The following is a 24,656-nucleotide window of genomic DNA, read 5'->3' as shown; positions in this document are numbered from 1 at the left end:
AGAGAACGGGACAGTGTCCGGAAGTATTGCAGAGGACAGGCTTGTGTGCGTTGAGTTGATTGTAAGAACAGCGCCAGGTGCAGCTGACCAGTGCCAGCCAAGAGCGCTACTACACTGCGAAGTGAGATGATCCCTGGCCGGTGGCACGTCTTGAAGTGGGTCAAGGGAGGCCAAGTCCTTGTACATTGTTTTGCTGCATGTCATCCACAAACATGTCCCAGTGCATCCAGGCCAACGGATCATACTCATCTCCACCGGCCATCCCGAAATCAAAGTCCAAGGCTTGAAAAGGCTTCCCTCCATCGTTCTCCATGCTGCTCGAGAGCGGCGGCATCTGAGTCATCAGGTTTGGGTCATGGTCAGTGTGCTGCACCTCGTTCTGACCTGCCAGTGGCATGGGAAGGTTTTGACTACGAGCAATCTCTGTTGCCTTCCGCATGAGTCTTGCAATTGGCTTCCACAAGTGGCCACTCTCCGCATCGGCCACGACTTGCGCATATGCATCGTAGGAAGTCTGCGCTATTATCCAGGCTTGAGCAGATCTCTCATCCCACGTGCGAGTACACAACTCGGCCAGGACAATAGCAAGAGCGTACCACTTGACCCAGGCAAACCATGACCATTTCGCAAACTCCGGACGGACCTTAAACGCGGCGCTTTCGAGAACTTCCACGGCGGCTTGCAAGACGTCAAACCCACCTGACGGTGGTCGAAGGTCATGTGGATGCCGATAAAGTGGGCGGTGCAATTGAAGCCGCATGGCGAGAAGGCTCTCGCGAGCCACCGCGATGGTAAATGCTTGGAGAGGCGTGGGTTGATTCAGTGCGTCAAAGCGATGTGAGAGCGTCATTACATAGGCCTCGTGTTCATTGACGATGGCCACTTGTCTCTCCCACCATGCATTCGGAGAGCAACCAGCGGCCGACTCGGCAAACTGATGCTCTGCCACTCTTCGCAGAGAGAGGCCAGCGCGACAGGAGACCTGAGGAAATGTCATTTCCGTGAAGTCGTCGCGATCGCTGCTGGAGGCGATTGAGCTTCCGGGATCATCTTCACAGGGTATGTCAGCATCGTTGACGTTGAGAGGAAGAACTTGGAAGTCCTTTGAACGTAACAAAGGCTTGAAGCCACGATCAATGGCACTCTGCATGTCCAGCACTCCGATGCAGTACCATAGCCTTCTATGTAAGGTGGTTCTCAGGTCATGCTCGCCGCTTCCAGCAATTTCAGAAACATTTAGAGGCGTGGAGAGCCGGACTGCAAGTGCTAAGAGGCTCCACTGCTGCGCATTGGCTTGACATGAGCGCAGGCCAGCCTCGAGCGAGGTCAGCGGACAAAAGAACTGGACAAATCTGGGTGGTCGGACGTACCAGATAGATGACAAAAGCCTGTAAAACCACGAGGCTTCTCGTGGTCAGAAGACCTGCGCTGATGAGACTAGTCTCGGCCACAGAGCGATATTGCTCAGTGATTGCACTCTTCTCGCTCACCTCATGGGCCTGCAAAGTACACACGGCGCCGAAATGTACGGCCGACCTGAGAGCTTGCTGCTCCACGAAAGAGCAACTCCAGGGCTTCGGGTCGGCCTGTGTCATCTGTGCAATTGCGGTTGGCCAGTGCAGTACCTTGAACAAAGCATCAAAGCGGTCGTGGTATATGCTTGTCAGCTGCTCATGAGACCAGTGTGCATCATGCGAAGGAGTGCTCATGGCCAATGTATAGCCAAATAGCAGAGCCTCAGAACCAACGGGGAGAGTTGCTGCTTGGTCTTCTGGGCTCGTTTGAGCCTCACCGCTCCCTTCAGACTCGTCTTCAGAGTCAATGACTTGCCGAACATCTTCAACAGCTTCAACTAGTGTTTGCCAGAAGTCAGGTGCCACAAAACTCTGCGAAGCCGGGGATCTCGTGGACAAGTTGGTGCTGCTCCGAGAAGCCTCATCTCGATCTCTATTCCCCAGCTGATCCATACACAGATTAGCGCTGGCACTGAGGAACGGTCTTCTTGTATGGAGGATTTTCTCACATGTGGCTGACCCGAATCAGGCGGTGTCCCTTGCAGCTGAGCAATGGCAGTCTCGAGGCGTGCTATCCGGTCCTTGAGTGCTGTTGACTTGCCACTGCGTCCTCGAGGACGACGTTGACGCTGTACGGCCATACAGTCCAGTCCACTCGCCACACAAGCTGAACAAGGTAGTCCTTTGTCGCATTTTATCTTACGACGCGTGCCTACAGTGATCAGATCTCAGCGGACAGTCTTGAACAGTAGTCGATATTAATCATACATTGGGCGCAGCTGAGCCGTACTCCGTCTCCGGTCATGGTGTCTCGCTATCATGTATGTCTCATCACATTAGGTGGATCATAGGGCGAGTGCATGAGAAGACAGGAGAGCAGAGAGCAACTCTAATATCCTCTTCCTTCCCAACACGGTTAGCCTCGGCCGGCGAATGCCGAAAATATGCCCGTCTTCTCGTCTTCACCTCCCCAACTTCCTCCTGAGCTCCATTCCACGACCCGGATTCTGGTCTCTCTTCCCCGTCGCAAGCCTTGACACTGACGACGATGCTATGCACGATTTGTCGATTCTGCTTCTGGCGTGAAGCCACGATCTTGGTAAGCTCTTCAGGGGGAGGGTAGGCGAACAATTACGGCCATCTATGGATCTCTTTCAACTGCGAGCCAATACACTGGCAGTCTCAGGCTTTGGAGGTCTCTTCGACGCTCACGCGCTTGTGAGTCGATTGACAATCGACAAAGCAACGCCACCGCAATACCTTCCTGTCCATGGCAGTAGCCGACTTCCCGTAATCCGATTGAACCTTTCTTGAGTCTCATTGCATCCTCTATTATGTTTGGCAGGTAGTTATTAGCAGCTGATGCCTACCAGAGCATATCACTGCCTCAGAAATAGGATCTGTGGAAGGAAATACGACAACACCGGATGCCACCGTCCGTTAGACTACGACCTCTGGAGACTCAAGCGCCGTGCATATGACCAAGTCTCCGGCAGGGCAATGTGCGTCAAGCGTTGTATCATGCCACAATGCTGGTTGCTGACTCCGAGTCACTCGTGCTGCTTCCTCTCCGGCCGGAAGCTGCCGAAGCCATGATATATCATCTGGCCTTGCCCTTCGCTGACTGTGTTTCTCGATCTGCATCGCTCGACGCCTCCATCTTCGATCGAAAGATGCGCGCGTCTAGTCTCGTCGATCATACTCTGTTTGGCCCGGACGTTGGACCTCGAAAGCGTGAGCGTGTGGCTAGGATCGACTCTGGCTCGACCACACGTAGCGGCAGCACGCCTACCTCTCCAAGTGGCTATGACGGCGTTGTCAAGCAGGCCGATAAGCTGGAGCTGCCGGTGCGAGTGCAGGTCAAACCAACATCTTCCAACCAAGTCCATCCTGTGCACCCGCTTGTGAGGCGCTGGCAGGCCCTGTGCAGACGCCCGGAAGGGATTTGGCAGCCGTCAGTCCTACAAATCAAGCCCATTGCTGGTATCATGGCGCTGTGCGTCACCATAAGCTGCGCCTGTGCAGCGCTGATGGTCTTAATCATATCGGACGGTGAACCGGTCCGTACGATCTGCTCAGGCATAACACGCATCTACTGACCTTGCGCAGATCGAGTCTTGGCCCGTTCAACCCACCGTCTACCTGGCCATTGCATCTGCTTTGGCCAATAGCAGTCTCGCACTTGCTCGCATGGAAGCTATCCCCATCTCTTGGTGGTTCTCCGCATCCCGCGGACGTACGATCGGCTCGCTCGAACGCCAGTAGCAAGTCTCACTTAGTCTAGTGCAGACGTTGTTGTACAGTCGCTACATGAGCTTGCTCAGTCTTGCTTGCATTGCCGGATCCCTGGTCATCATCGACGGGCCGTTACTCCAACGAGCGTCGTTCGTCGTTCGGCACACTCAAGAAACTAACACAACAATCAGTGTAGCTTTACCTGCTGAGCTTCCCAACGGGTTCTCTGGCTATGCAGAAGACCACATCTTGTTCGCCCCCTCTTTGACAGAGGCCATGGCGTACGATACGCTGAAAGGTTTGCCGATTGCGTTGTCAGGCACAGGCTGCAACGGAACGGTAAGCGCTCAGCAGTCATCTGTTGGATTATGATCGCTAACACTGCGCTTGTTTCACGAGTGTAAAGCGACCATCCACGGACCAGGCGTTGCCCGACAGGAATGCCGATCTGTGTCGTGGCAGATCAGTCCAGCGTCGCTGAAAAGTACCAACAGCTCCGTTGTTCGGAGCGAAACGAGCGGCAACGGAGCCACATATGCGCCAGAGATCGGCACGTTCACAACAGAAACTCTGAGCCACTTAGCACCCGGTTGGACGGGTACTCGTCTTGGCCTCGCTTTCAACGATCCAACCGACGACGTTGTCCTTGCGTACCACAAAATGATGCTGCGCGGGGCGGCCTCAACTAGTTCTTGGACAAATCTGACGCAACTCGTCGACCCTGGCGTTCCTATCTTCTAAAACGTCACTGCTTTGCAGTCCGTGACCCGCAAGGTTTTCCAGTCGAATCTGGCATGGCACGTAGGAGCTGCGATTGTACAGCTGATCGCGGTCCTACTTATACTACCGATGTTTTGGGGCTGGTGGACGCTCGGGTGCAACCTGACGCTGTCTCCATTCTGCACTGCGCTAGCCATGGATGCGCCTCTGCTACGAGAGGTCAATTCTGCCACCGGACTACGAGGGGTTGCACAGAAGCTTGGCCATGTCAAAGGCAAGTTTGGTGAGGTGAGCCCGTCGTCTGGGGAGGCTCCAGATGGCGTTGCCACTGGTCGGCTGGGTCTTGCGAAAGATCGAAGCGTGGCCAGACCTCGGAGTGGAATGAGGTTCTTGTCTTAGCAGGGGACAAGAGCGCCGCATCTTGGTAATTGCGCTTTCGTAAGTAAGTCGATACTTATTCATAGCCTCAACAGCATGCCCCGAGAACAACCCATCTTTCCCAGGATCCTCCGGCAGCTCAATCCCATACCACCGTTTCAACGTATCCTTGACCACATCATAGCAAGCTCCGTACCTCAACAACTTCATGTTCTTGAAGTCGAACATCGTCGACGAGGTCCTAGGAGTATTATACTTCTGCCTTCCATAATCGATCACAATATCCGCCGCCTCCAAAATCTGTGGCTCGATGTCTTCGACCAGACAATACAGTCCTCTGCCCCGTCAGATTAGCACTCGAACCCATCACCGGCGTTCCAGCCTCCAGCGCCAACCGCGCGAGTTCGTCCTGCAGCTGTCCCCCATTCACAAGCATCGCCATAGTTCCCTCGATCGAGCTCCGCTCCAGCGTCTCGGCGCCCAACTTTCGAATCATCGGATGGTCCTGTTTGAAAGGCGCTACAAGTCCGAGGGGTAGGTCGAGGTCGTGAACGAGTTTGGTCATACCCGCTTCCCTAGGTGGCAAGGTGTGGATCTCCTTGTGTAATGCATATCTTCCCATCATTGCATGGCCTTTGTGCGGCTTGCGCTGTTTGGTTTGGAACGCTCTCTCCAATGCGATCGAGTCGCCCGCACAGATAGCGTATCCGACGTTGACGGGAATGATTGCAAGGCCGCCTTTGGAGAGAACGTCGAAGATTCTGCGGGCGTCTCTGATGGGGTCGATGTCTGGGCCTTGTTCGGACGACATTATGGAGTCTTGAGGAGGAAGTGAATCCCTTACGGGCTATGAACCGTCAACGCCTTCCATCATGCTGACCACCTTGTCGATGTTTGGAGTCAACGAACGATCGTATACCCGACGGCTGTCATCGGCGAACGGATTGTGGGAGCTGGCAAACGGATGATGGCACGGCCTCGGAAATAATCGTACATTCTCTCCTCGAATATGATCGTTGTCAAATGGTATTGCTAGTCCTGCGACTCCGCCCCTTTGTTCTATTAACCAGGCGCAGCATTACCAACAATGCCGCCGTCAACAACCAGCTTCTGTCCCGTAATGTGTCTTGCACACTGACTCGCCAAGAAGACAATACAATAAGCCGTGTCGTGTGACTCTCCCATCTTGCCCATGGGCACGCTGCTGTCTCGCTTCTTGATCAGGCCCTCAACATCGCCGTTGTTGTACTTCTCGGCGAGACTGCCGATCAAGGGAGTGTGGATCAAACCGGGAATGACGGTATTTAGACGGACGCCCTTCTTTGCGTAGATCAACGCTGTAGCTTTTGTGAACTGTATAATGCCGGCTTTTGTTGTATTGTAGCTTAAAGATGTATTAGCAAATTGCTCAATGTTATCAAGGAGGAAAGATTCCTACGCAATCTGAGGCTTTCCAATGTATCGCAGGGCGGCAATGCTGCCTAAGTTGACAACTGCACCAGACTTTTGAGCCTCCATGATTGGCAGAACATGGTGACACATGAGGTAGACCTTCAGCGAACCTTAGCATACGTCTCGAGTTGCTTTCGATCGCCAAGCAAAGGTCTCTGAGAGGTCCTCTTCGCGGAACCACTTACGCTCTTCAAATTCACATCCATCTGAGCGTCCCAGACCTCCTCCGGCATATCAGCCGGGCCGCCGGCTTGCGACATGCCTACATTGCTGTGGATTCTCGTTAGCGAGCGTTCGAGGTGTTGATGAAGTCGACTTACTTGACTAAAATATCAATACGTCCGTATCTCTTCATACAAGCGTCGACCAATTGCTTGCACTGATCCGTCTTAGTCACATCTGCTGTCATGACCTCCATCTCGGTCCCTTCGGACTGGAGCTTCTGCTGAGTGTGCTGGGCACTTTTGATGCTCAAGTCACAACCGAAGATCTTGCAACCGTTTTGGCCGAAGACTCGAGCTGTTGCTGCTCCGTTGCCCTATATATCGAACGACATTGGGATCAGCTTTGTTGGAGGGTGTAGTTGTTCGCTTGAACCAAGTCTTACCCACATCTCCGGGTCCCCCTGTTGCCCAATACCTGTGATCAGGACAATCTTGCCTTTGAGATCTGGATATATCGGCGGTCCATTTGGGAGAGCCATCTTTACGACTTCGAGAACTGAACTGCGATCTTGGAGCTGTTGAGTCAAGCAATAGGAGTACAGACAATGGCTTCAGTGGCAAGAGGGGCTGCAATACTCAGAACAGACGCTGCACAGATATACTGAAGACGGTGGAATCTCCGTCTCAATGAGGCTACCTTGTTTCGATAATCACGAGGTCGACGAACTTCGATATTCCCATCACGAGGGTGTTGGAGAAATGGACACCAACGTGAAGTCCGATGTCGCGGACAATCGTTTTGCCGGGCCATGTTGGAGCATTCTCCACAACACGTCCAGTCGCGTCCTCTTCCTCTATCACAACATCGTCAACCAGCAGATTGATGGACAAAGATGGAGCGTGCTTGATTGAGTGAACCTAAGGCAGTACGGCGACAGAGTACAGTACCAGATGCATTCTGGTCAGGATGCGTGCGGACCGTAAAGCATATTTCAAGGCGTCTAAACTGCTCAACCTTTGAAGAACTTGAAGATATCCGAGCAGTCCTTGAGATCCCCAAGACCTCCTAACAGATCAGCAAGTCTTCTTGACCTGTCAGAGCCCAACATCTCCGCAGTCTTCTCGCCATACCGAGCGCGGACAGCTTCTCCATCCAACCACGGCACATCTGGAAGCTCTTCCTTCACGACGCTGCCGTCCTTGAGCGTAACACTGACTCTTGCCGGCTGACGTCCCTCTTTGAAGCTCTGCTCAAAGTCTTGCGCGGCCTCGACCGTACAGCATGATACCACATTGGCGATGTCTTGAGAATCGTACTGCTTGAAGAGCTCCTCAGAGACCTTGCCGTGGAGTAGCCCAGTGCTGACTCCAAAGTGAATAGCCATCTTGGTCTGCTGGACATTGGAGAAAGGACCAGGATTGTCACACCCAGGATACTGCTTCGCGCCACTTGTGCAGTCGACATGGACGCTCTTGATCCCCTTCGACAGGTCATGTTTTTGAGACAGCCAGATGGCCACCGCGATGGGTGTCTGCGCATAGTTGCATCCAGCCACTGGCTTGAACCGGACGTCTATCAGTCCTGAGCCGATCTCCGTCTGCAGCCGCTCCTGGTACAGCTGCGTGCCCTCCGAAGCCCCAAGCGCAGCGAACAGTCCAGCCCTGCCCTCCAAAAGCGTCTCACTGCATTCAAGCCCAGCCTTCGCAAGCTCAAACGCATCAATACCAGCCTGCGAAGCCGATCCCATCTCGGTGTAGATCTCCACACCACCGGCCCACGCCCACTCGTTGACGCCGCTCCCCATGTTTGCAGCAAACGCGAGAGCGTTGATCGCGACGTCTTCCGAGGCATTCGATGCCGTGATTGCTGCAGCTGCCGCACCAAATCCACCGCAGATGCCGCTTGGTCGGAAATGCCGGTTGTAGCCTGCGCTCTGCTGAACGGCGGTTCCGATGAAGGACGCAGCTTCGTAACCTCCAATGACAGCTCGCAGCAGTTGATCGCCGCTCCAGTTGTCTCGTTGCGCCAGTGCCAGAGCTGCTGAGATGACTATGCCTCCGATATGGCTGTTCGACTTCAGATGCATGTCGTCTCGGATCGCGCTATCGTATCTATCAGGACATGCTTCAGGCTTCAATCGAATGAACGAACTCACCTATGTGCCAATAGTGCGTTGACATACGCAGCAGTCTTGGCCGAAGCATCTTCCTGCAATCCCCAAGCGTGTGCTTCACGCACTCCTTGCTGGCTTCGACCATACTTGATTGCTTGAGATGCCCATGGGGCTTTGAGACCGGAAGCAACGGCTCCAAGGTAATCTAGGATTGCTAACGTGGTCTTTTCTTTGAGCTGCGGTGAAACTTCGGTCGTTGATATCTTTTTCAGACGGGCGGCCGTCAATCGGATCAAGGTATCGTTACGGGATGAGGTGCCGTTCATACTGGTTGGTGCTATCGTGGTCGAGGTAAGCTCCAGTCCCTTTGGTTCAGGTATGCTCTCGTTAACTGCTGTGAGCCGATACAAATGTTTGTTTGGGAACCACTGCACGACTACGGCTTTGTGGAGCTGGGCAGGAGTCGCTCCATACCGGCATCGGTGGTCAACTCGACTCAGAGATGCTCTTCGGCACTTCGCATCTCCACGAGCTACGTCGAAGAGCTGTTGCCCCGCTCTGGCTTGGTCGACCACGGTTCCATGTCACTTCGGAATTGATGTTCCGCTTTGATTTGGACGACATCAGCGGCATCGTCTGCTCCACGGCGTGGAGTGGATGGAAGAAGAGCTGCGGGGCCCTCACGAGACTTCCTGTTGGAGAAAAGTCCGACGCCCAGGATCAGCTTGAAGAACTACTTCTGGGACAGCGCTTGTAGACACAAACATTCGCCGGAACCGAAGTGCAAAAGGTCTTTGCGTGATCTCCCACAGTCAGCCTTGCATCTTGCTGCCGCCTTAAAACACACCAAAGGCTGAATTTCGTTGTACATCCCAATCTTGTCCCGTCGACAATGGGTTCGAAAGGCGAGACTCTTCCGCCTCCGGGCTCCAATCAGACATATGTAAAAGTGTCCGCCTTGAACGGAGGCTGGGTGACGCTGCCCGAAAGGTAAATATCATGACATCTGCAAATCCAAAGCGGTACAGCAGATCGACTAAATGCAATTCCAGGCTATTCATCACCAACGCAGACCCCGAAGCGCTCAAGACCGTCCCATCAATGTGCTTTCTAATCCAGCGTCCACGGCCCGGTGGCGGACCACCAGAGCGAATCGTCTTCGACCTGGGCATCAAGCGAGACATGAGCCAGTACGCCGCTGGCATGCAGGACCATCTCTCCAAACGCCAACCGATCACTAACCTGCCAGACACCAAGGCCAGTCTGGAGGAGGGCGGCCTTGATCCGGCCAAGGACGTCGACTATGTGATCCTCAGTCATACCCATTGGGATCACATTGGTATGCCGGCTGATTATCCCAATTCGAAATTCGTGCTCGGTAGTGGAACATTGCACACTGTCAAGCACGGAGCGCCTCATTACCCGCCTGAGATGTTCGAAAAGGTGAGCAGCCAACGCTACCTTCGCCATCAAGGACATCAAACCAAGCTAACATGCCGCAGGATCCCCTTCCTTTAGACCGCAGCACCGAATTCCCGCCTGGCCCCGACTCTCCCGGCAAAGATCTCGCCTGCGCAACTTCGCAACAGACGTCCCACCAGTGGAAGCCCATTAGCACCCTCAAACACGCCATCGACTTCTTCGGCGATGGCAGTGTCTACATCATCGACGCTCCCGGCCACCTCCAGGGCCACGTGAACCTGCTCGCCCGGCTCGGTCCAGAGAAGTGGGTATACCTCGGCGGTGACTGCTGCCACGATAGCAGAATCATTACCGGCGAGAAGGAGATTGCGATGTACCCGGATGCCCATGGGGAGATGCGGAGCGTGCATTCCAATTTGCCGGTGGCGAGGACGACGATTGCCATGATCCAGGATTTTGTTAAGACAAATGGGGACAATGTTGAATGGATCATTGCGCATGATAAGGGTTGGGCGGATAACAACCAGGAGAGGTTCTTTCCTGGGAAGCTATAGCGGCGTAGCGTTGAATGACGAGCTTTCGGGCTGCTGCTATCCAAATGCATCAGGTCTCAAAGGGTATCGTTCCGTGCCTGTTCCTCATCATCGCAGCCATGCTTTTGTATTCAGAAACAAAGTCGACATCCAAACTTCAAACACAATCAGCAGTAATAGGCGTATGGGCATCCTCAAGTTGCTTCGTATACTTCCTCAAGCTCACCCCAATCGTCGAGACGAAATCAAATACATGCGTCCCACTGAAGATCTCCGCCCAAAGCGTCGCAGTCGCCGTCCCAAGATGTCTAATCAGAGTCCGCCAGCCCTGCTCGTCGTTCGGAGACTCGAATGCTTCGTCCTTGAAGAACCCAGTCTCTTGGACGATGCTTCGGAACATGTAGATGAGCCCAACCTCTTGCGCTGTCAAAGGAGTAGTAGAGAGGGTGGTGGCGACAGTGTCGAACCACTTAGAGACAAAGATGGCGCATTCGAGGTTGCAGAGAGAGTGCTGGACACTCCAAGATAATGTTTGGGTCTTGGAGACGTAGGCTATGCCGAGACGGACTGGGATGGAGAGGGCGTGTCCTGCTTGTACGATCGGAACGGCTAGTCCAGGGTGTCTGCGAAGCGGCGGACAGCTCTTGAAAGCTTCCACGATCAGATTTGAGTCCCCACTGGCAAGACTGCGACATGGTCCAAGATCAGCGTGGAGCCGGATCCAAGCTAGTCGAAGGAGGGCGGTGGAGTTAAATGCCACAGGTCCGCTCGCCGAAACAGGGTCAATGGTACTCTCCGGACAGTTCTCCCATCTAGCTTGCCACCGCTGCAAAGCATTGCTGATCGAGTCAACGTCATCAGGTCGTAAGCTGTCCGCCGTCGTTACACATGGTAGCGTAGCACGACCTTCCCGTAGCAAGAAGATGCATTGCAGTAATGCAAAGATTAGAGCGTAGTTGGCCAATGCTGAACTCGGCGGCGATGGTGCGGTAGAGTCAGGTTGGAACAGCGAGCGGAAAGCAAACATGAAGGGGGTAGAGACTATCTTCGATGCTTGGGCAGCACCCGCCCACGACTCGGCGCTTTTGGCGTTCCACTCGTCTTGTCCGGCCGGGGTGTTGATTTGCATCTCGGAAGTCAGCATACAGGGTGCGACATTGAACGCCACACTCTGCAGATTGACAAAGGTGTATGCGAAGAGCTTTGTACGTCGAAGGCTCTCCGTACGGATCCAGTTCTGCCATGCATCTTGCTTGTCTCCGCTTAGAGTAGGACTCCATGTAGGTTCGCTCTCAGGTCCTACGCCGTCTGCTCGGACAAGTTCCGCGAGCAGACTCTGGAAAGTGATTGCTTCGCCGATGAGCTCTCGCGGGCCCCAGCCTGACAGGAAGTCCAGAACGTCAGCAAGGTACATCAAAAGTGTGCGAGGGTTGAGCAGTACTTACTACCGAGCACCATCAAGTTTAGAATAGCCTGCATCGACTGAAGGCGATCGCCAGCGATTGAATGCTGATCATCGATCGATCCGAGCGAAGTATGCTGGCTTGTCGCATCTGAGAAATCACCGTTACTCGTCCGTGGCGTCTCGAGGCCAATCAAGCTGGAGACAGCTTTTGAATCTCGTCTCCGGAGCTGATGAAGGATCGCAGCTTTTGCTGCGTAGAAAAGCGTCTTCGCCTTCGCCCCTTCCAGCTTGAACACCGCGCCAACAGCCAGCATACTCAAGGTGAGGTCAGGTGCTGCTGTTCTGACCGACCACGACGGTACGTGCAAGATCGGCATGTGTTCGTAGGTACCTCGCACGCACCCTTCTAGATATCTCGAAGCTGTGTGGCGGGATGGTAGGGCAAAGTCGTGCGGAAGGGCAGGTAGCAGTGCTGCCAAACTTGCTTCGAGAGCCGAATAGTCCGACACCGAGATCTTCCAACATGGCGCTGGCCGAGTAGAAGTGACGTCTCGGTAAGTTGCCAGCTTCGAGCCAGGCTTTGGTTCTGGTCTTATGGAGGGCAAAGGGGATCCAAACCTTGAAATGGAATTCTGCTCGACATGAGGTTCTGCCAGTTCATGCTCTCTGGCAATGGGTCCTTGCGTTGCTATATTGCCCTGGTAGTCGGCATTCGATGCGAGCGTTGGATCCATAGGAGGGTTCTGGTCCAGACCGAAGCCTGCAGGTAGGAAGAGTGAAGAGAAGTCCACGTTCTCGAGGAAAGCATCTCCTTCGCCGAAGAGATCGAAAGGGTCATTCATCGGTTCTCCGAAGGCCATCCAGTCCATATTCGTCTGCTCATCAAACGTCCCAGTCGCTCCGTTCGAGGCATCGCCATGGAGATATGGAATAGATACACTATCATTGGTGTAAAGTCCAGGATTTGGATGTTTGGCGTCGCCATCTTCAGTTTGAACAGTCGCAGCGCTCCCGCCGTTACTTTGTGACATAGATACATTGGCGAGTGAACTGAAGGTATTGTTCTTTATTCCGGCGTCATCCAGAGGAGGTGTCGTACTCTGAACCCAGTCGACGTTTGAAGGTTTTCGAGGCCTCTCCTTCTCCGGGCTAGTCTTTCCATAGCTGTATATCGAAGTCCGTCTTCTCGTCGTGTCCACATTATGAGCACTTCTCTCGTGTCTCCGCAGCAGATCGCCACGTGGAAAGGCTTTCCCGCACGGACACTGGTATGGCGCTTCTTTCGTGTGCGTCCTCTCGTGGCGCTGAAGATGTTCTAGCCTCTTGAAACGCCTCTGGCAGTACTGACACTGGAATGGCTGATCTTGTGGAGGCTGATCAGTCATCTCGCTACCCCAAGGAAACCTTGAACATTAATCTGGGCTGGAGAAACAATTAAGGTGTGGAGAGGGAGCTCGGCGATATATGAATATGGGAATAAAATGCCGGCATTCTCCGCCTCCCCCTCACTTTGGACTGACTCGCTGGCTCGGATCACGGCAGGATCAACTGCATGGCATCGCGTGGTGACAGGGATTTCTGCCGTTGTGTTCGAAAAATCTGGTGCTGATGATGATTTTATGGTATGGTTGGCTTCATCTCGCCTGACTTCAGAATCCACCACTGTCAAATAGCCTGTATCCCAACAATTCGGGCAAGCTGTCGACAAGACGGGCATATCCAGCAGACTTCTCCGATACGTGATTGCGGCCAAAAAGGCCACAGCACTCTCTTCAGCAGCCGGTCACTGTCTGTGAGAATGTCCCTTGGACGGGGCACTCCGGCCTGGTGGGCCGCTTTCGCTGCCTCATGGTTGCCGGGTAAGACCGTACCACAAGCTCCGCGGCTGAACTATAAAGTGTAGCGGAATGACGGCTCTCCCTGAATCACCATCTCTCCTCTGTCGGCCTTGCGGTTACACCATGAATAGACAATGAAGTTCTTGCAAACCAAGAAGATAGTGATGACCTGGAAGGACATGCAGATTGCAATGCCAGGCACATATGTCGGCGCATCCTGCTCGCGGAAAATATTTCCAGAGATGATACCTTGAGGGCGGGGTTAGTATGGTGTGCCTACAGGCCAGATGCTTTGAGGAGGTCTTACCGCCAAAAGCACCTCCAATCGTCATCAAAGCCGTGGTCATTGCACGTTTCGATTGTCCAACAGTATTGCTATGCTGGTAGGCGAATTGTGTCGGTACGTTTCCAGTGATGCCCAGCACACCAAGGAAAACGCCTGCGTATCGAGTGTCGAGGTCGTCCGCGAAGCCAACGCTGTCCGAGGGTTAGTACCTCAATGGGTGTTCGGTGAGCTCTGCACTTACATGCTCAGTCCAGTAAGATACATGCAGCTGTTGAAAACCATGACCGGCCCTCGGGTCCTGTAGTAATCGCAGAACCACGAGACGGCGGCCATCCACTGCAGAGACAGTCAGGCATGCCCTTTGATCGGGAGATGAAAGGCACGAACCACCAAGGACACAGCATATGGCGGGAAGGTCAACAGATTGGCACGTGAGTACGAGTATCCGAATCCATCTCGGAGAATGATCGGCAGGAAGAACGAGAAGGCGTACAAAGCGGTGTTCTGTGTAGGTCAGTGATGCTGTCTCCCGTGTTCACAGGCATTCACACGTACGTTGAACATCACATAAGACGCAAACTCCCAGACTTTCCAGTCCTTCAAGTTGTGGATCATGTCTTTCAGACCAAAATTCTCCGTAGAAGCATCACCGCGGTCTCTTTCGATATGGGCGATGAGCACTGCTGCTTCTTGCTTGCTTAGGAAAGCCGGCATTCTCAGAAGATTCCTCTTGGTAGCTGCCGGGGTGTCAGTGGCTGCGTCCAGAGCTTGCCTGGTTTGATGATGCTCTTACCATCTTCAGGGAGGTCGACTAAGACGAAGTATGCGCCCACCGCGATTGCGGAGCTTGCAATGCCTTCCTGCATCCAGGGTCAGCCATGGGAGTATGCCAGGTGGTGATACCGTACGATTATGAAGATCCAGCGCCAACTAAAGATCATAGATTAGCAATGTTTCGTACCCACCATGTCACCAATGCACAACATACCCGGCAATCCCAGCGGTTCCATCCATCTTCTCTATGCCATATGCCAGCAAGCCCGAAAGACCGCTCGAAGCGATACCGACGAGATAATACGCTGCCTGTCGTTTGTGGAACTCGAAACGAGTATACCATACTTGGAGCACTGCGACCATCATGAGACATGCTCCTCAGCTGTGGGCGGGCGACTTACGGAAAAGCGTAGCAGGAAGCAGAGCTCCCTCAAAGACACCCAGCATGACACGCAACGCTGCGAGAGCCCCCCAGCTATGAATAAAGCCTTGCGCTATCGTAAGGACTCCGAAGCATCTGATATAGGTCAGCTCTGGCAGGAAACGAGATTGCAAGGAGACATACAAGCATACTGTCGGGACCATGAACGACGCCCCAATCTTCTTCATGAGCGGTGTCGACGGTACATCCACCAGGGCATAGCCGACGAAGAAGATCATTGCCACGATACTGTATCGGTTACCGACATCTAGATTCAAGTCATCGCTCATACCGGCGATCGAGGCCTGCAGATCTCATCAATCTTGAGTTTCCTCTGCATCGCAGTCGCCTAACTTACATTGCCCAAGTTGGATCTGTCGATGAATGCACACGTGTACAGCAGAGCGAGTACCAATGTCAGCCTGAGATCTACCTTCCTCTTCACCCGTCTCAAGAGCTTTGGGTCATCGTCCAAATGGTTCTCGAGCGCCTCCCGTACTGGGATGTCTTCAGGAATCGTACTTCGCTGGTGAGCGTGCTCAAGTTCGATCTCTTGCTTGTCTGGATGGTGGCCTTCATGATGGGCTGTCGTGTTCTTCTCGTCCATGATCGCCGGGGATGGAAGTTCAAAAATGCTTCGTCAAACGCAGGTGAGATGTAGAGAAGTTGTAGCTAGCGATATGGACTAGATGCAGCAGGAACAAGTGAAATGGAAGAAATATGTCTCATCACCTACCGTGATTCTTAAGGAGTACCCCATACTCCCGTCGATGCCGGTCTCCATGCCCCAGCGACGACTGCCAAGGGCGACCTTTTTTGCCCGCGAGAGCACAAAGAGCTCTCTGATGTCTGCCTTCCACGTGCGCATACCATGGTGTGTGGGTTAGTGTCTCCAATTCGTGGGTTAGCGTCTGCAGAGTGAGCTCGAAGGAGGAGAAGGGTGGAGAAGGGGGTGGGGTAGGAGAGAGGCTGACTTCCATTGGAGAACCTGGAAAGCAGGCACTTCCCGAACATGGACCACTTCCCCGTCTTCACCCTTCTCCAACCTGTCCCGTCTTGGAACTCATCACGCATTCCACTGTACAAAGACTAGGGCCTTCCAAGATCTGTAAGAACACCGATGGTTCGACTCGGCCACGCATTGTGTCGACGAGACTTGCGAGCTTCCATACCTTGCGTCGAGAATCGACCAAGCCAGTATCGGGTACTGTAGCGACTCTTGATCTGATGGTCTCCTTTGAGTCCCTACAATGCCGACACGCAAATTCGACTTTGATGTAGTGGTGGTAGGCGGCGGCAACACGGCCCTCTGTGCTGCTTTGACGGCTCACGAGGCTGGTGCTCGAGTTGCCATCATCGAAGCAGCGAAGCCAGGGGAACGAGGAGGTAACAGTCGCTTTAGGTAAGCAATGAAGAGAGGAAGCATTTTCTTGAATGGCGTACACGAATCCTACGTAGTACAAGTCATTGCTGACCATCATGCCATGTGGTCCTCAAGTGGTACAGCATGGAGATTTGTGCATAATGGCAAAGACCACCTCCTACCCCTTTTGGACCAAGAAGGCCTTGCCGAGGCGGACCGTTGCTCAATGGGAGAATACAGTGAACAGGACTTCACCTCGGACATGCTTTCCAAATCTGGAGGAAGGCACGACAGAGATGAGATCAGAATGATAATCGATCATGGTTATGACACCATGAAATGGCTGGCCGACCACGGTGTCCGCTTCAAGCTACCGCTTAACTTCTGGGTCTCTCACGAAGGCAAAGAAGGCGTACAGGAACTTGCCTCTGGTGTGCCAGTAGTAACCAGGGACTACGGACGAGGCCTAGTCGATGAGCTGTGGAAGACGACTGAGAAGACCAGCATTTCTGTCTACTATACCATGCCAGCCCACGATCTGATCCTGGACGGCGATCGAGTCCTCGGGGTACAGGCTCGAAGTCAAGACGGCTTCTGCGAGTTCTACGGCAATGTTATCCTGGCTTGCGGCGGATTCGAAGCGAACCCAAGGTACCATGAGCAGATGCCTACCATGTCTGAGACACTCGCTAACTCCTTTGCCCTCCGTTATAGGATGCGCCGACAGTATCTCGGCCAGGGAGCCGAATTCGCCATCGTTAGAGGCAGCCGCTTCAATACAGGCACGATGCTGGAGAAGGCGTTAGCAGCAGGATCCCAAGCACACGGCCACTGGGGCGGCTACCATTGCGCTCCGCAGGATGCTAATGCTCCGCTGATGGGAGATATGAAGACCCTTGATGCTTGGGAGCGATATTCGTTCCCCTATTCTATCATGGTGAACAAAGCCGGCAAGCGCTTCACGGACGAAGGCGAAGACGAGATCAGCCTCATCTACTCTAAAGTTGGTTCAGCGATTGCCGGAGAACAAGAAGCAAAGGCGTTCCAGGTATTCGATCAAAAGACCGTCTCTTTGGTCAGTGAGAAGTACAAGATGTACGCCACGCCGATGCAGGCCGACACTCTTGAGGGCCTGGCCGAGAAGATGGGCGTCAACATCGATAACCTCACGTCGACCGTCAAATCGTTCAACGCAGCGACCCAAGCTGGGAAGAACTTCGACCCGTACTCCAACGACGGAATGTCCACTGCAGACGGCTACTCGCCACGGAAGAGCAACTGGGCTCAGCCGATCGACTCGCCGCCGTATGTTGCCTACGCTGTGACCGTCGGCATCACGTTCACATTCGGCGGGATAAAGACTGATACCTCAGCTCGAGTGCTCAACAATGAAGGCAGCGTTATGCCAGGCCTCTACGCTATGGGTGAGATGACTGGTGGGTTCTACTACGGCTATGCAGCTGGGGCATCGTTGATACGGTCTTCCGTCATGGCAAGGGTGGCGGGCAAGCATGCTGCGGAGAATTTACAGAAAGATGGAACAGCCATTGCTCCAAAGTTGTAGGGGTCAATGAGACTGCGCTTGGGTCCTGTCTCACAGGGGTTTCGAATATGATCGAGCGAGTTGTGACCCACGTTTGTACACTCTCGCGGCACGAGCTGGCCCAGCGCCTGGTCGAGCATCAAGATGGAAGACAAGGTCACTCTGGCAGCTAGGATCTCGGTGAAGAACTCAATGTCCGGACGCCAGACATCTCCAAATGGACATGCAATGCGCACTGACGGTTCGGCCGACGCTGGGTCGGAGGTTGGAATTTACTTGTGACGGGTTGATGAGAGGGAGAGGGCGTTGAGTTGCCTAGAGACACAGAGGGCACGGCAAGAGACTGTTGATGTGGTTCAGGTACGACATGATACATATAGATATTAGGATTGTATGCTGATGGCGGGCGGCATTCTTGCAGTTTCCTAGGTGAAGGAGCGGCACGATTCGTCTAGAAGGGTGATTTGTACGACATGGCATAGGAGACGCGGTCTTCGATTTGGAACAAATCAAGTTTTTGCGGAAATGAAACACATCAATCTACTCCTACTCATCATCTTCTTCATCCTTCACGTCTTCGTTCTTCACGTCTTCGTCCTTCACCTTGTCCTCTTCGTCGGCGGCAGCATTCGCTCGAGTGCGACGCCCAGGCTTGCGCGGCGACGAGTCTGATTCGACATCATTGTTCCGTCGAGTAATGATTCCATTCAAGCTGCGGGTAACCACTTCGTGCAAAGTTTCGACTACGTCGCTATAATCGCCGTCACCGTCCGCCTCCATTTGGCTGATGAGCTTCTGTACCGTTTTGCGGTACTTCTCGGCGTTCTTGTACGTAGATGGCCGTGACGGCGGTGGAGACTTCTGCTTGGTAACCTTGGCTGCTTTCGCTTTGCCGCCTTTTGTGGTTGGCTTCTTCGTGGCTCGCCTCTTCGCAGCTTTCGTGGCCTTGGAGGGAGCTGCTGTCTTCCCAGTACCTTGCGCTGCATTGGCCCCTCTTGCAGCCGTTCTCTCCGCGTCTGCTTTTCTTCTCTCTGCGCGGTCGGCCCTATTCTTCTTTTCTTCACTGTCGGGTTCTTCTTTCCTAATCTTCCCGAGTTTGTTCAACTTGTCCATAGTGAGAGCGTTCCCGCTGGATGCGGCCTTTTTCGCCGGAGCAGCACTCTTCGTCGTAGCAGCTTTCTTCGCCGGAACAGTAGGCGTCAAGGCCTGTCGGGTAGCTGGAGGAGGTTTGGAAGCAGCCTTCTTTGGCCTTCCTGATTGCTTCGTCTTTGCCATATCCGCGAGCGTGATTCGAGATAGCAGCGCTGAGCCGTGCGAACGAGCACTGTCGAGACATACCCGCCTCTTCTTGTAGGGTGACTCGGTCTCATTTCTTTGTTGCAGAAGCACTTCTTTGATTCTTTATCGTGGATGCTGCCAGTTCCGGATGCGGAAGATCGATGTCCCATTGTCCAGTCCGGTCTCACCCTCAGACTTCATTCCGCCAATCAGTATGTAGCAGCAGCTGATGAGCTCGGAGTTGACCTCTACCACAGTCGTCTACGTAGACTTACGTTAGAGGAGGAACTGTGATGTGGAGGAGAGTTGCCTCTCTTTTGCTTGAGTGTTGTGGAGCCCGGTGGCCGGTTTTGTGTAGTATCGTTAGCTCTCCAAGTATAGTTCACCTGGAGGCACCGCCGATTTGGCTCAGTCCAGCTTTCATGGAAGGTACTGAAATAGTCCAACGCAGGTAGGACCGCCCATCGTGGAAACAAGAAATGAAATAGGAATCGCTGCAAACAAGTTGTGTCTGTTCGTCTGACCTCTAATGGCAAGTTGCTGTACCAAAGGCTACTTCGTGAACTGTCAGATAGGCGCTTCGACCAGGCCATCTCAGCACGGGCTCCAATGGCAACATAACACACTGGGAGGATTTCCTTCGTCCAAGAGGCAGACTGTGCGCTTGGAAGTGCTGTCTCAGCTACATTCGTTGACCACCTCTTCTCGCTGGTCATGCTAGTTCGACGTCATAGCTCGACGGCATCGCAACGTCACTAGCTCCGGCGTCCTGCGGGCATCATGCGTTGAATAGATAGGTCGCACTCGGCTGTCGCTTCGCTTAGCCTTCGAGCTTGATTTGAGAACCTGATGGCCTAGACCTCTCCTTCGATGCTTCAGCGGCTCTGGTGGGCAGGTGTCTGGTCTGCGAAACTCCTCGCCATCGTTTTCCAGCCTTTCGCCGCAGCAAAAACAGACCATGTGCATGACACTGAGGTGCTCTTTGAGCAGTCCATGCTATCCGTGCTTCAGCCTCTTCCACTCAGGACCATCTCGACCACGCTCCTCCCTCGTTCGCCTCCCAAATACGACACCTCGCCCTCGAGCTCATCAATCTCCAGACTAGCCTCATACGCCATCTTGACCGTTCCTTCCTCTACTTTGACACCGTTCTCCACCAAAGCCCTGATACACCCGCTGATCCGCGCAATTTCAGCTCTCGTCTCCGCAGCAATCTCATCGTTCTGACTCGAGTACATGGTCGTATCAGCAGCAGCGGCCTCTTCCAGCTTGTTGATACCAACATCCTCCTTCTTCTCGTCCAGATGCTTTGCAAGCCAGATGTATCCATTGACACCAAGGATGCAGTCGACTTCGCCACCGCGGCGGGTCTGCATCGTAAAGATCTGTCGCTTTGCCCTCACTACTCCGCTACCGCCACCCATGCCACTAACGCTGAGGAAGTAGCCATTGCGGAGTTTGCCGTACTTGAGCGAGCGGGTGTGCAAGCTTGCGCTGCCGTCTTGGAAGAGTTGCTGGACTTCTGCTACCAGCAGCTCTCCCTCCGAGAAATAGGACCGGATGTTGAGTTCATCCACGCTCGTGCGTTTTCGTAGGATACCACCTGGTAGGTTGATGGATGACAGGAGCAGATTCGCAAGTAAGGGTGCGGCTACATCAACTTTCCAGCGCCGGGACTGGACCTCTACAATCCGGCCGATGACGAGGTCACCTATCTCTGGTGTGTAGCGTGCGCGAAGTGGGATGATGCTGAGGAGTTTGTTGGTCTTCTGCAGTGTTCCCGCCAAAGTGGAGCGGATGTTCACAGCATCGGAGTCATCCGCATTAAATGTGCCGTGTCCTCGCATCCATTGCGGGTCTTGCGTCACAAGCTGTCCAGGTGTGAGGATGTTTTGAGCAGTCCGCTGGTGGCCGGTGGGTAGCGAATCGATGTCCATGTCGTCTTCGTCCACGGGAGAATCGCCATCCTGGGTCTTGTGAGCCGTTGGCACCGGCGCTGGCGCGGGTGGGAGCACCGAAATGGCCATAGTGCCTGATTGAGTCTCTCTTGATAGCGTGAGGCCTATGTCCCAAGCATGCCGGCGATCATATGTTGATGGCTGCTTCTTCAAGGTGCTTTGAGGTCGATTTTGACTTCTCACGTGTTCATCCTGCAAGGCTGCCTCAGGCAAAAGCAGAAATTCCGCCAAGAGTTCGACCTTCCAAAACTTCGAGCGTGACTCCTCCACACAACCCTCCACCCAGACACAGCGACGATGAGACCCATACTACTGTCTGGACACGAGCGCGCGCTCACACAAGTGAAGTTCAGCAAAGAAGGCGACCTCCTCTTCTCCGTCAGTAAAGACCACATCATCTGCGCCTGGTACAGCGCCAACGGCGAGCGATTCGGTGCATACAAAGGCCACCAGGGTGCGTTATGGACTGTCGATGTGGACCCAACAACCACCTTCCTTGCCTCAGGCGGAGCTGATAACACCATCCGACTGTGGGAGGTACGAACGGGTAGACTGCTGAAGACATGGGAGTTCACTACGAGCATCAAGCGAGTGGAGTTTAGCGAGGATGGGAGGCAGCTGTTGGGCGTGACGGAAAAGCGGATGAACCAGTTGAGCACAGTCATTGTGTACGACATCAAGCAGGATGTGGAGGCGGAGCAGGGCGATGAGCCGAGCCTAAGGATTGTGGTGGACGAGCTGCCAAAGGTCACGGTCGCGGGATTCAGCTACTTGAACAAGTACATCATCACCGGGCACGAGGATGGGAGTGTGAGTCAGTACGACGCCAAGAGCGGCGAGATGCTGCACAACGCCTTTTCTCACGACGACGGCATGCAAGTCACGGACCTGCAGTGGTCGGCGGACCGAACATACTTCATCACCTCGTCGAAGGATAAGACTGCCAAGCTACACGCAGCCGACTCCCTGGAGGTCATGAAGACATACCCTACCGACACTCCATTGAACTCAGCTGCCATCACGCCAGACCCAGTTCAATACGTGATTCTGGGCGGTGGACAAGCAGCTATGGACGTAACGACAACAAGCGCACGGCAAGGCAAGTTCGAGGCAAGATTCTACCACAAGATTTTCGAGGAGGAGATTGGTCGTGTGAGAGGTCACTTCGGGCCACTCAACTATGTGGCTGTCGACCCCACGGGCAAGTGCTACGCAAGTGGTGGTGAGGACGGATATGTACGGGTGCATCACTTTGACGAAAGCTATTACGAGTTCAGGTATGAGGTGGAGAGGGAAAGGGAGCAAGGAATACGGTTTTGAAGGATGAACGACCTCGATGTCATGCTGGGCTTGGGCTGCGGGAGGTCCGCATAGCAAGGCGTTCCTGGCGTGCAGGTGGGCACTGTGAGTGATCTATACGAATTACTCCATAACCTTGCTACCACCACCGTGTCTCTCATGAACGTTCCTCAGCTTCGACGAAGTCCCAAACTACGTGGTCCCGGTGATCCCGCCACTCACTGAGATGTACTGTGCAGTGATCCAGCGGCTCTTGTCTGACACCAGCAGAAGCGTAGCATCAGCTACATCCTCCACTGATCCGAGGCGATCAGCAGCTCGCGTCTGTGCATACATCGAACGCTGAAGGTCAGTCGGAGACCCGTCAGGGGCCACCAGGTACGCTGTCGACATGTCTGTTGGAACCGGACCAGGTGCGAGTGTGTTGACGGTGATCCCACGGCTCTTGCCAAGCTGTGCAGCGGTTTGTCAGATGACTTTTGAGCTCAGAGAGCTGAGGAACGCCAAAGGGAGCTTACCTCGCCGGCCCACAGCGTTGTCAGAGCATCCATCGCAGCCTTTGTCGTACTATATATTGGTGGCGGGACCAGCACCTTCGAAGCGATGGAGCCGACGTTGACGATGCGGCCACCCTCCGGCATTCGACCGACGCCAACAACAGCTTGTGTCATGTAAATGACGCCGAAGACATTAACTGCAAACTCATGTTCGAGCTGATCTTATGCTACTTCCAACAGAGAGGTGTTGCGTGCAGCCGCTGCACTGTTGACTGGAAGATGTGAACAGTCAGGCATTTCCAACCATCACGAATCGACCTCACTCCGCCCCTGGACGTACCGAGAATATCGATGTGATCAACACCAAGTTCTTTCAGAATCTGCTCAACCATGTCCTTCGCGGTGTCGTAACTCTCCACCCCTCCTTGCACGACGGTGGCCTTCGTGCCGAACTCTTTGCTAATATCAGCTGCTACATTCTCAGCCCGCGCCTTGGAGTCTTTCGAGACATAATGGATCGCGGCAGCTACGCCGTTGCGGGCCAGCGCTCTCGCAATCCCGGCACCGATGCCGGTTTCTCTGCCAGATCCTGTGACCAGAGCAGTCTTTCCTGCAAGTGAGAGGGTGTCGGGCGACATGTTTGGTTGTGCGAGAAGAGGAAGCTGTGGAAGTAATGGATTGCCCGGCTCTCTTGAGTTGTGAACTTTAAACCGGCAACTACCTGTGTTTTATATCCATCACTGCGTTGACTACATGATAGCGCTTATCATCATTCTCATCGTGCTACACAGACATTGTTATCAATCATTGAGGTGTACAACGCCGAAGTCCTGAATTGTTCGTGTGCTGACGACTATGCGGACTTCGGCCCTCGCCGTGAAACACAAGATCGTACCTGATCAATTGTCAAGATCTTACCACATGGACTACTCTTCACACTCTTCGATCTAATAACTGCTTTGCTTTATGAAACCAAGCATGAGTACTTGAGCAGCCATCGTGGCACTTACAGTGAGCTTCTTTGCACTACCTTCTAGAAAGCTCGCTTCCCTGTCAAGCAGGTGGACCACTGGTGACATTGGATGGTGCTGCTTAGAGGACGAGGATGACTGGGGATGTGCCAGGCAAGATTCTGAGTGGAGGGAGTGTATTCGGCAATCTCGAATGGACTTAAACCCTCCGGCAAATATTTCGATTTACAGCATGGTCGTTGCGGCCGCCTGGGCTGAAGCGTGGTCAAGATGCAGCGTTGATCAAACGTTGCGCACATCATGCCCTTGATCTTCTTGCCCGGTCAGATAGTTCTGATCCTTTTTACATGGCATATCGCCGACTCGGTGTTTGATATCGCCATGTGTGGTTGCCCTCCGGAAGTGACGATAGCGTCTTTAAATCTCTGGAGTGCCATTTGATAGAGCTGCTCGTTCAGCAGTCGCCGAAGACCATCCTTTAGATCCAGATC

At 53.7% G+C, this 24,656-nt stretch overlaps 14 protein-coding genes across 14 annotated transcripts; 4 read left to right on the top strand and 10 right to left on the bottom strand.

The window, feature by feature from the left end:
* Positions 1-160: 160 nt before the first annotated feature.
* On the bottom strand, positions 161-1,967 carry LTR77_006869 (uncharacterized protein; the record flags this gene model as incomplete). Its single annotated transcript, XM_064804109.1, has 2 exons — positions 161-1,144; positions 1,371-1,967. 2 exons carry the CDS (start codon positions 1,965-1,967, stop codon positions 161-163), a joined length of 1,581 nt encoding a protein of 526 aa, XP_064657910.1.
* A 1,220-nt stretch (positions 1,968-3,187) lies between these two features.
* LTR77_006868 (uncharacterized protein) lies at positions 3,188-3,779 on the top strand (the record flags this gene model as incomplete). The annotated part of the gene is made up of 2 exons (XM_064804108.1): positions 3,188-3,574; positions 3,624-3,779. The coding sequence occupies 2 exons, from the start codon at positions 3,188-3,190 to the stop codon at positions 3,777-3,779; spliced, it is 543 nt and encodes a 180-aa protein (XP_064657909.1).
* Positions 3,780-4,706: 927 nt separating this feature from the next.
* On the bottom strand, positions 4,707-5,658 carry LTR77_006867 (uncharacterized protein; the record flags this gene model as incomplete). Its single annotated transcript, XM_064804107.1, has 2 exons — positions 4,707-5,161; positions 5,211-5,658. 2 exons carry the CDS (start codon positions 5,656-5,658, stop codon positions 4,707-4,709), a joined length of 903 nt encoding a protein of 300 aa, XP_064657908.1.
* A 251-nt stretch (positions 5,659-5,909) lies between these two features.
* Positions 5,910-6,365, bottom strand: LTR77_006866 (uncharacterized protein; the record flags this gene model as incomplete). Its single annotated transcript, XM_064804106.1, has 2 exons — positions 5,910-6,231; positions 6,286-6,365. The coding sequence occupies 2 exons, from the start codon at positions 6,363-6,365 to the stop codon at positions 5,910-5,912; spliced, it is 402 nt and encodes a 133-aa protein (XP_064657907.1).
* A 35-nt stretch (positions 6,366-6,400) lies between these two features.
* Positions 6,401-7,002, bottom strand: LTR77_006865 (uncharacterized protein; the record flags this gene model as incomplete). The annotated part of the gene is made up of 3 exons (XM_064804105.1): positions 6,401-6,569; positions 6,620-6,837; positions 6,907-7,002. The coding sequence occupies 3 exons, from the start codon at positions 7,000-7,002 to the stop codon at positions 6,401-6,403; spliced, it is 483 nt and encodes a 160-aa protein (XP_064657906.1).
* Positions 7,003-7,473: 471 nt separating this feature from the next.
* On the bottom strand, positions 7,474-8,903 carry LTR77_006864 (uncharacterized protein; the record flags this gene model as incomplete). Its single annotated transcript, XM_064804104.1, has 2 exons — positions 7,474-8,566; positions 8,620-8,903. 2 exons carry the CDS (start codon positions 8,901-8,903, stop codon positions 7,474-7,476), a joined length of 1,377 nt encoding a protein of 458 aa, XP_064657905.1.
* A 566-nt stretch (positions 8,904-9,469) lies between these two features.
* On the top strand, positions 9,470-10,553 carry LTR77_006863 (uncharacterized protein; the record flags this gene model as incomplete). The annotated part of the gene is made up of 3 exons (XM_064804103.1): positions 9,470-9,567; positions 9,630-10,020; positions 10,080-10,553. 3 exons carry the CDS (start codon positions 9,470-9,472, stop codon positions 10,551-10,553), a joined length of 963 nt encoding a protein of 320 aa, XP_064657904.1.
* A 136-nt stretch (positions 10,554-10,689) lies between these two features.
* On the bottom strand, positions 10,690-13,322 carry LTR77_006862 (uncharacterized protein; the record flags this gene model as incomplete). Its single annotated transcript, XM_064804102.1, has 2 exons — positions 10,690-11,912; positions 11,978-13,322. The coding sequence occupies 2 exons, from the start codon at positions 13,320-13,322 to the stop codon at positions 10,690-10,692; spliced, it is 2,568 nt and encodes an 855-aa protein (XP_064657903.1).
* A 505-nt stretch (positions 13,323-13,827) lies between these two features.
* On the bottom strand, positions 13,828-15,863 carry LTR77_006861 (uncharacterized protein; the record flags this gene model as incomplete). Its single annotated transcript, XM_064804101.1, has 11 exons — positions 13,828-14,024; positions 14,083-14,252; positions 14,303-14,397; positions 14,449-14,565; positions 14,617-14,798; positions 14,855-14,921; positions 14,970-14,991; positions 15,050-15,188; positions 15,237-15,352; positions 15,401-15,561; positions 15,615-15,863. The coding sequence occupies 11 exons, from the start codon at positions 15,861-15,863 to the stop codon at positions 13,828-13,830; spliced, it is 1,515 nt and encodes a 504-aa protein (XP_064657902.1).
* Positions 15,864-16,506: 643 nt separating this feature from the next.
* LTR77_006860 (uncharacterized protein) lies at positions 16,507-18,183 on the top strand (the record flags this gene model as incomplete). The annotated part of the gene is made up of 2 exons (XM_064804100.1): positions 16,507-16,658; positions 16,755-18,183. The coding sequence occupies 2 exons, from the start codon at positions 16,507-16,509 to the stop codon at positions 18,181-18,183; spliced, it is 1,581 nt and encodes a 526-aa protein (XP_064657901.1).
* Positions 18,184-18,708: 525 nt separating this feature from the next.
* Positions 18,709-19,610, bottom strand: LTR77_006859 (uncharacterized protein; the record flags this gene model as incomplete). Its single annotated transcript, XM_064804099.1, is given in 2 exon segments — positions 18,709-19,486; positions 19,501-19,610. The coding sequence occupies 2 exon segments, from the start codon at positions 19,608-19,610 to the stop codon at positions 18,709-18,711; spliced, it is 888 nt and encodes a 295-aa protein (XP_064657900.1).
* Positions 19,611-20,447: 837 nt separating this feature from the next.
* rrp4 (Exosome complex component rrp4) lies at positions 20,448-21,467 on the bottom strand (the record flags this gene model as incomplete). Its single annotated transcript, XM_064804098.1, has 1 exon — positions 20,448-21,467. The coding sequence occupies one exon, from the start codon at positions 21,465-21,467 to the stop codon at positions 20,448-20,450; it is 1,020 nt and encodes a 339-aa protein (XP_064657899.1).
* A 228-nt stretch (positions 21,468-21,695) lies between these two features.
* On the top strand, positions 21,696-22,718 carry TIF34 (translation initiation factor eIF3 subunit; the record flags this gene model as incomplete). The annotated part of the gene is made up of 1 exon (XM_064804097.1): positions 21,696-22,718. The coding sequence occupies one exon, from the start codon at positions 21,696-21,698 to the stop codon at positions 22,716-22,718; it is 1,023 nt and encodes a 340-aa protein (XP_064657898.1).
* A 171-nt stretch (positions 22,719-22,889) lies between these two features.
* On the bottom strand, positions 22,890-23,832 carry LTR77_006856 (uncharacterized protein; the record flags this gene model as incomplete). Its single annotated transcript, XM_064804096.1, has 3 exons — positions 22,890-23,150; positions 23,216-23,391; positions 23,535-23,832. 3 exons carry the CDS (start codon positions 23,830-23,832, stop codon positions 22,890-22,892), a joined length of 735 nt encoding a protein of 244 aa, XP_064657897.1.
* Positions 23,833-24,656: the final 824 nt, after the last annotated feature.

This window comes from Saxophila tyrrhenica, assembly GCF_035928015.1.
Source record: "Saxophila tyrrhenica strain CCFEE 5935 chromosome Unknown scaffold_10, whole genome shotgun sequence".
Taxonomy (NCBI): Eukaryota; Fungi; Ascomycota; class Dothideomycetes; order Mycosphaerellales; family Extremaceae; genus Saxophila; species Saxophila tyrrhenica.
The sequence above is the reverse complement of the archived record's forward strand: the minus strand, read 5'-3'. Positions and strand labels throughout refer to the sequence as shown.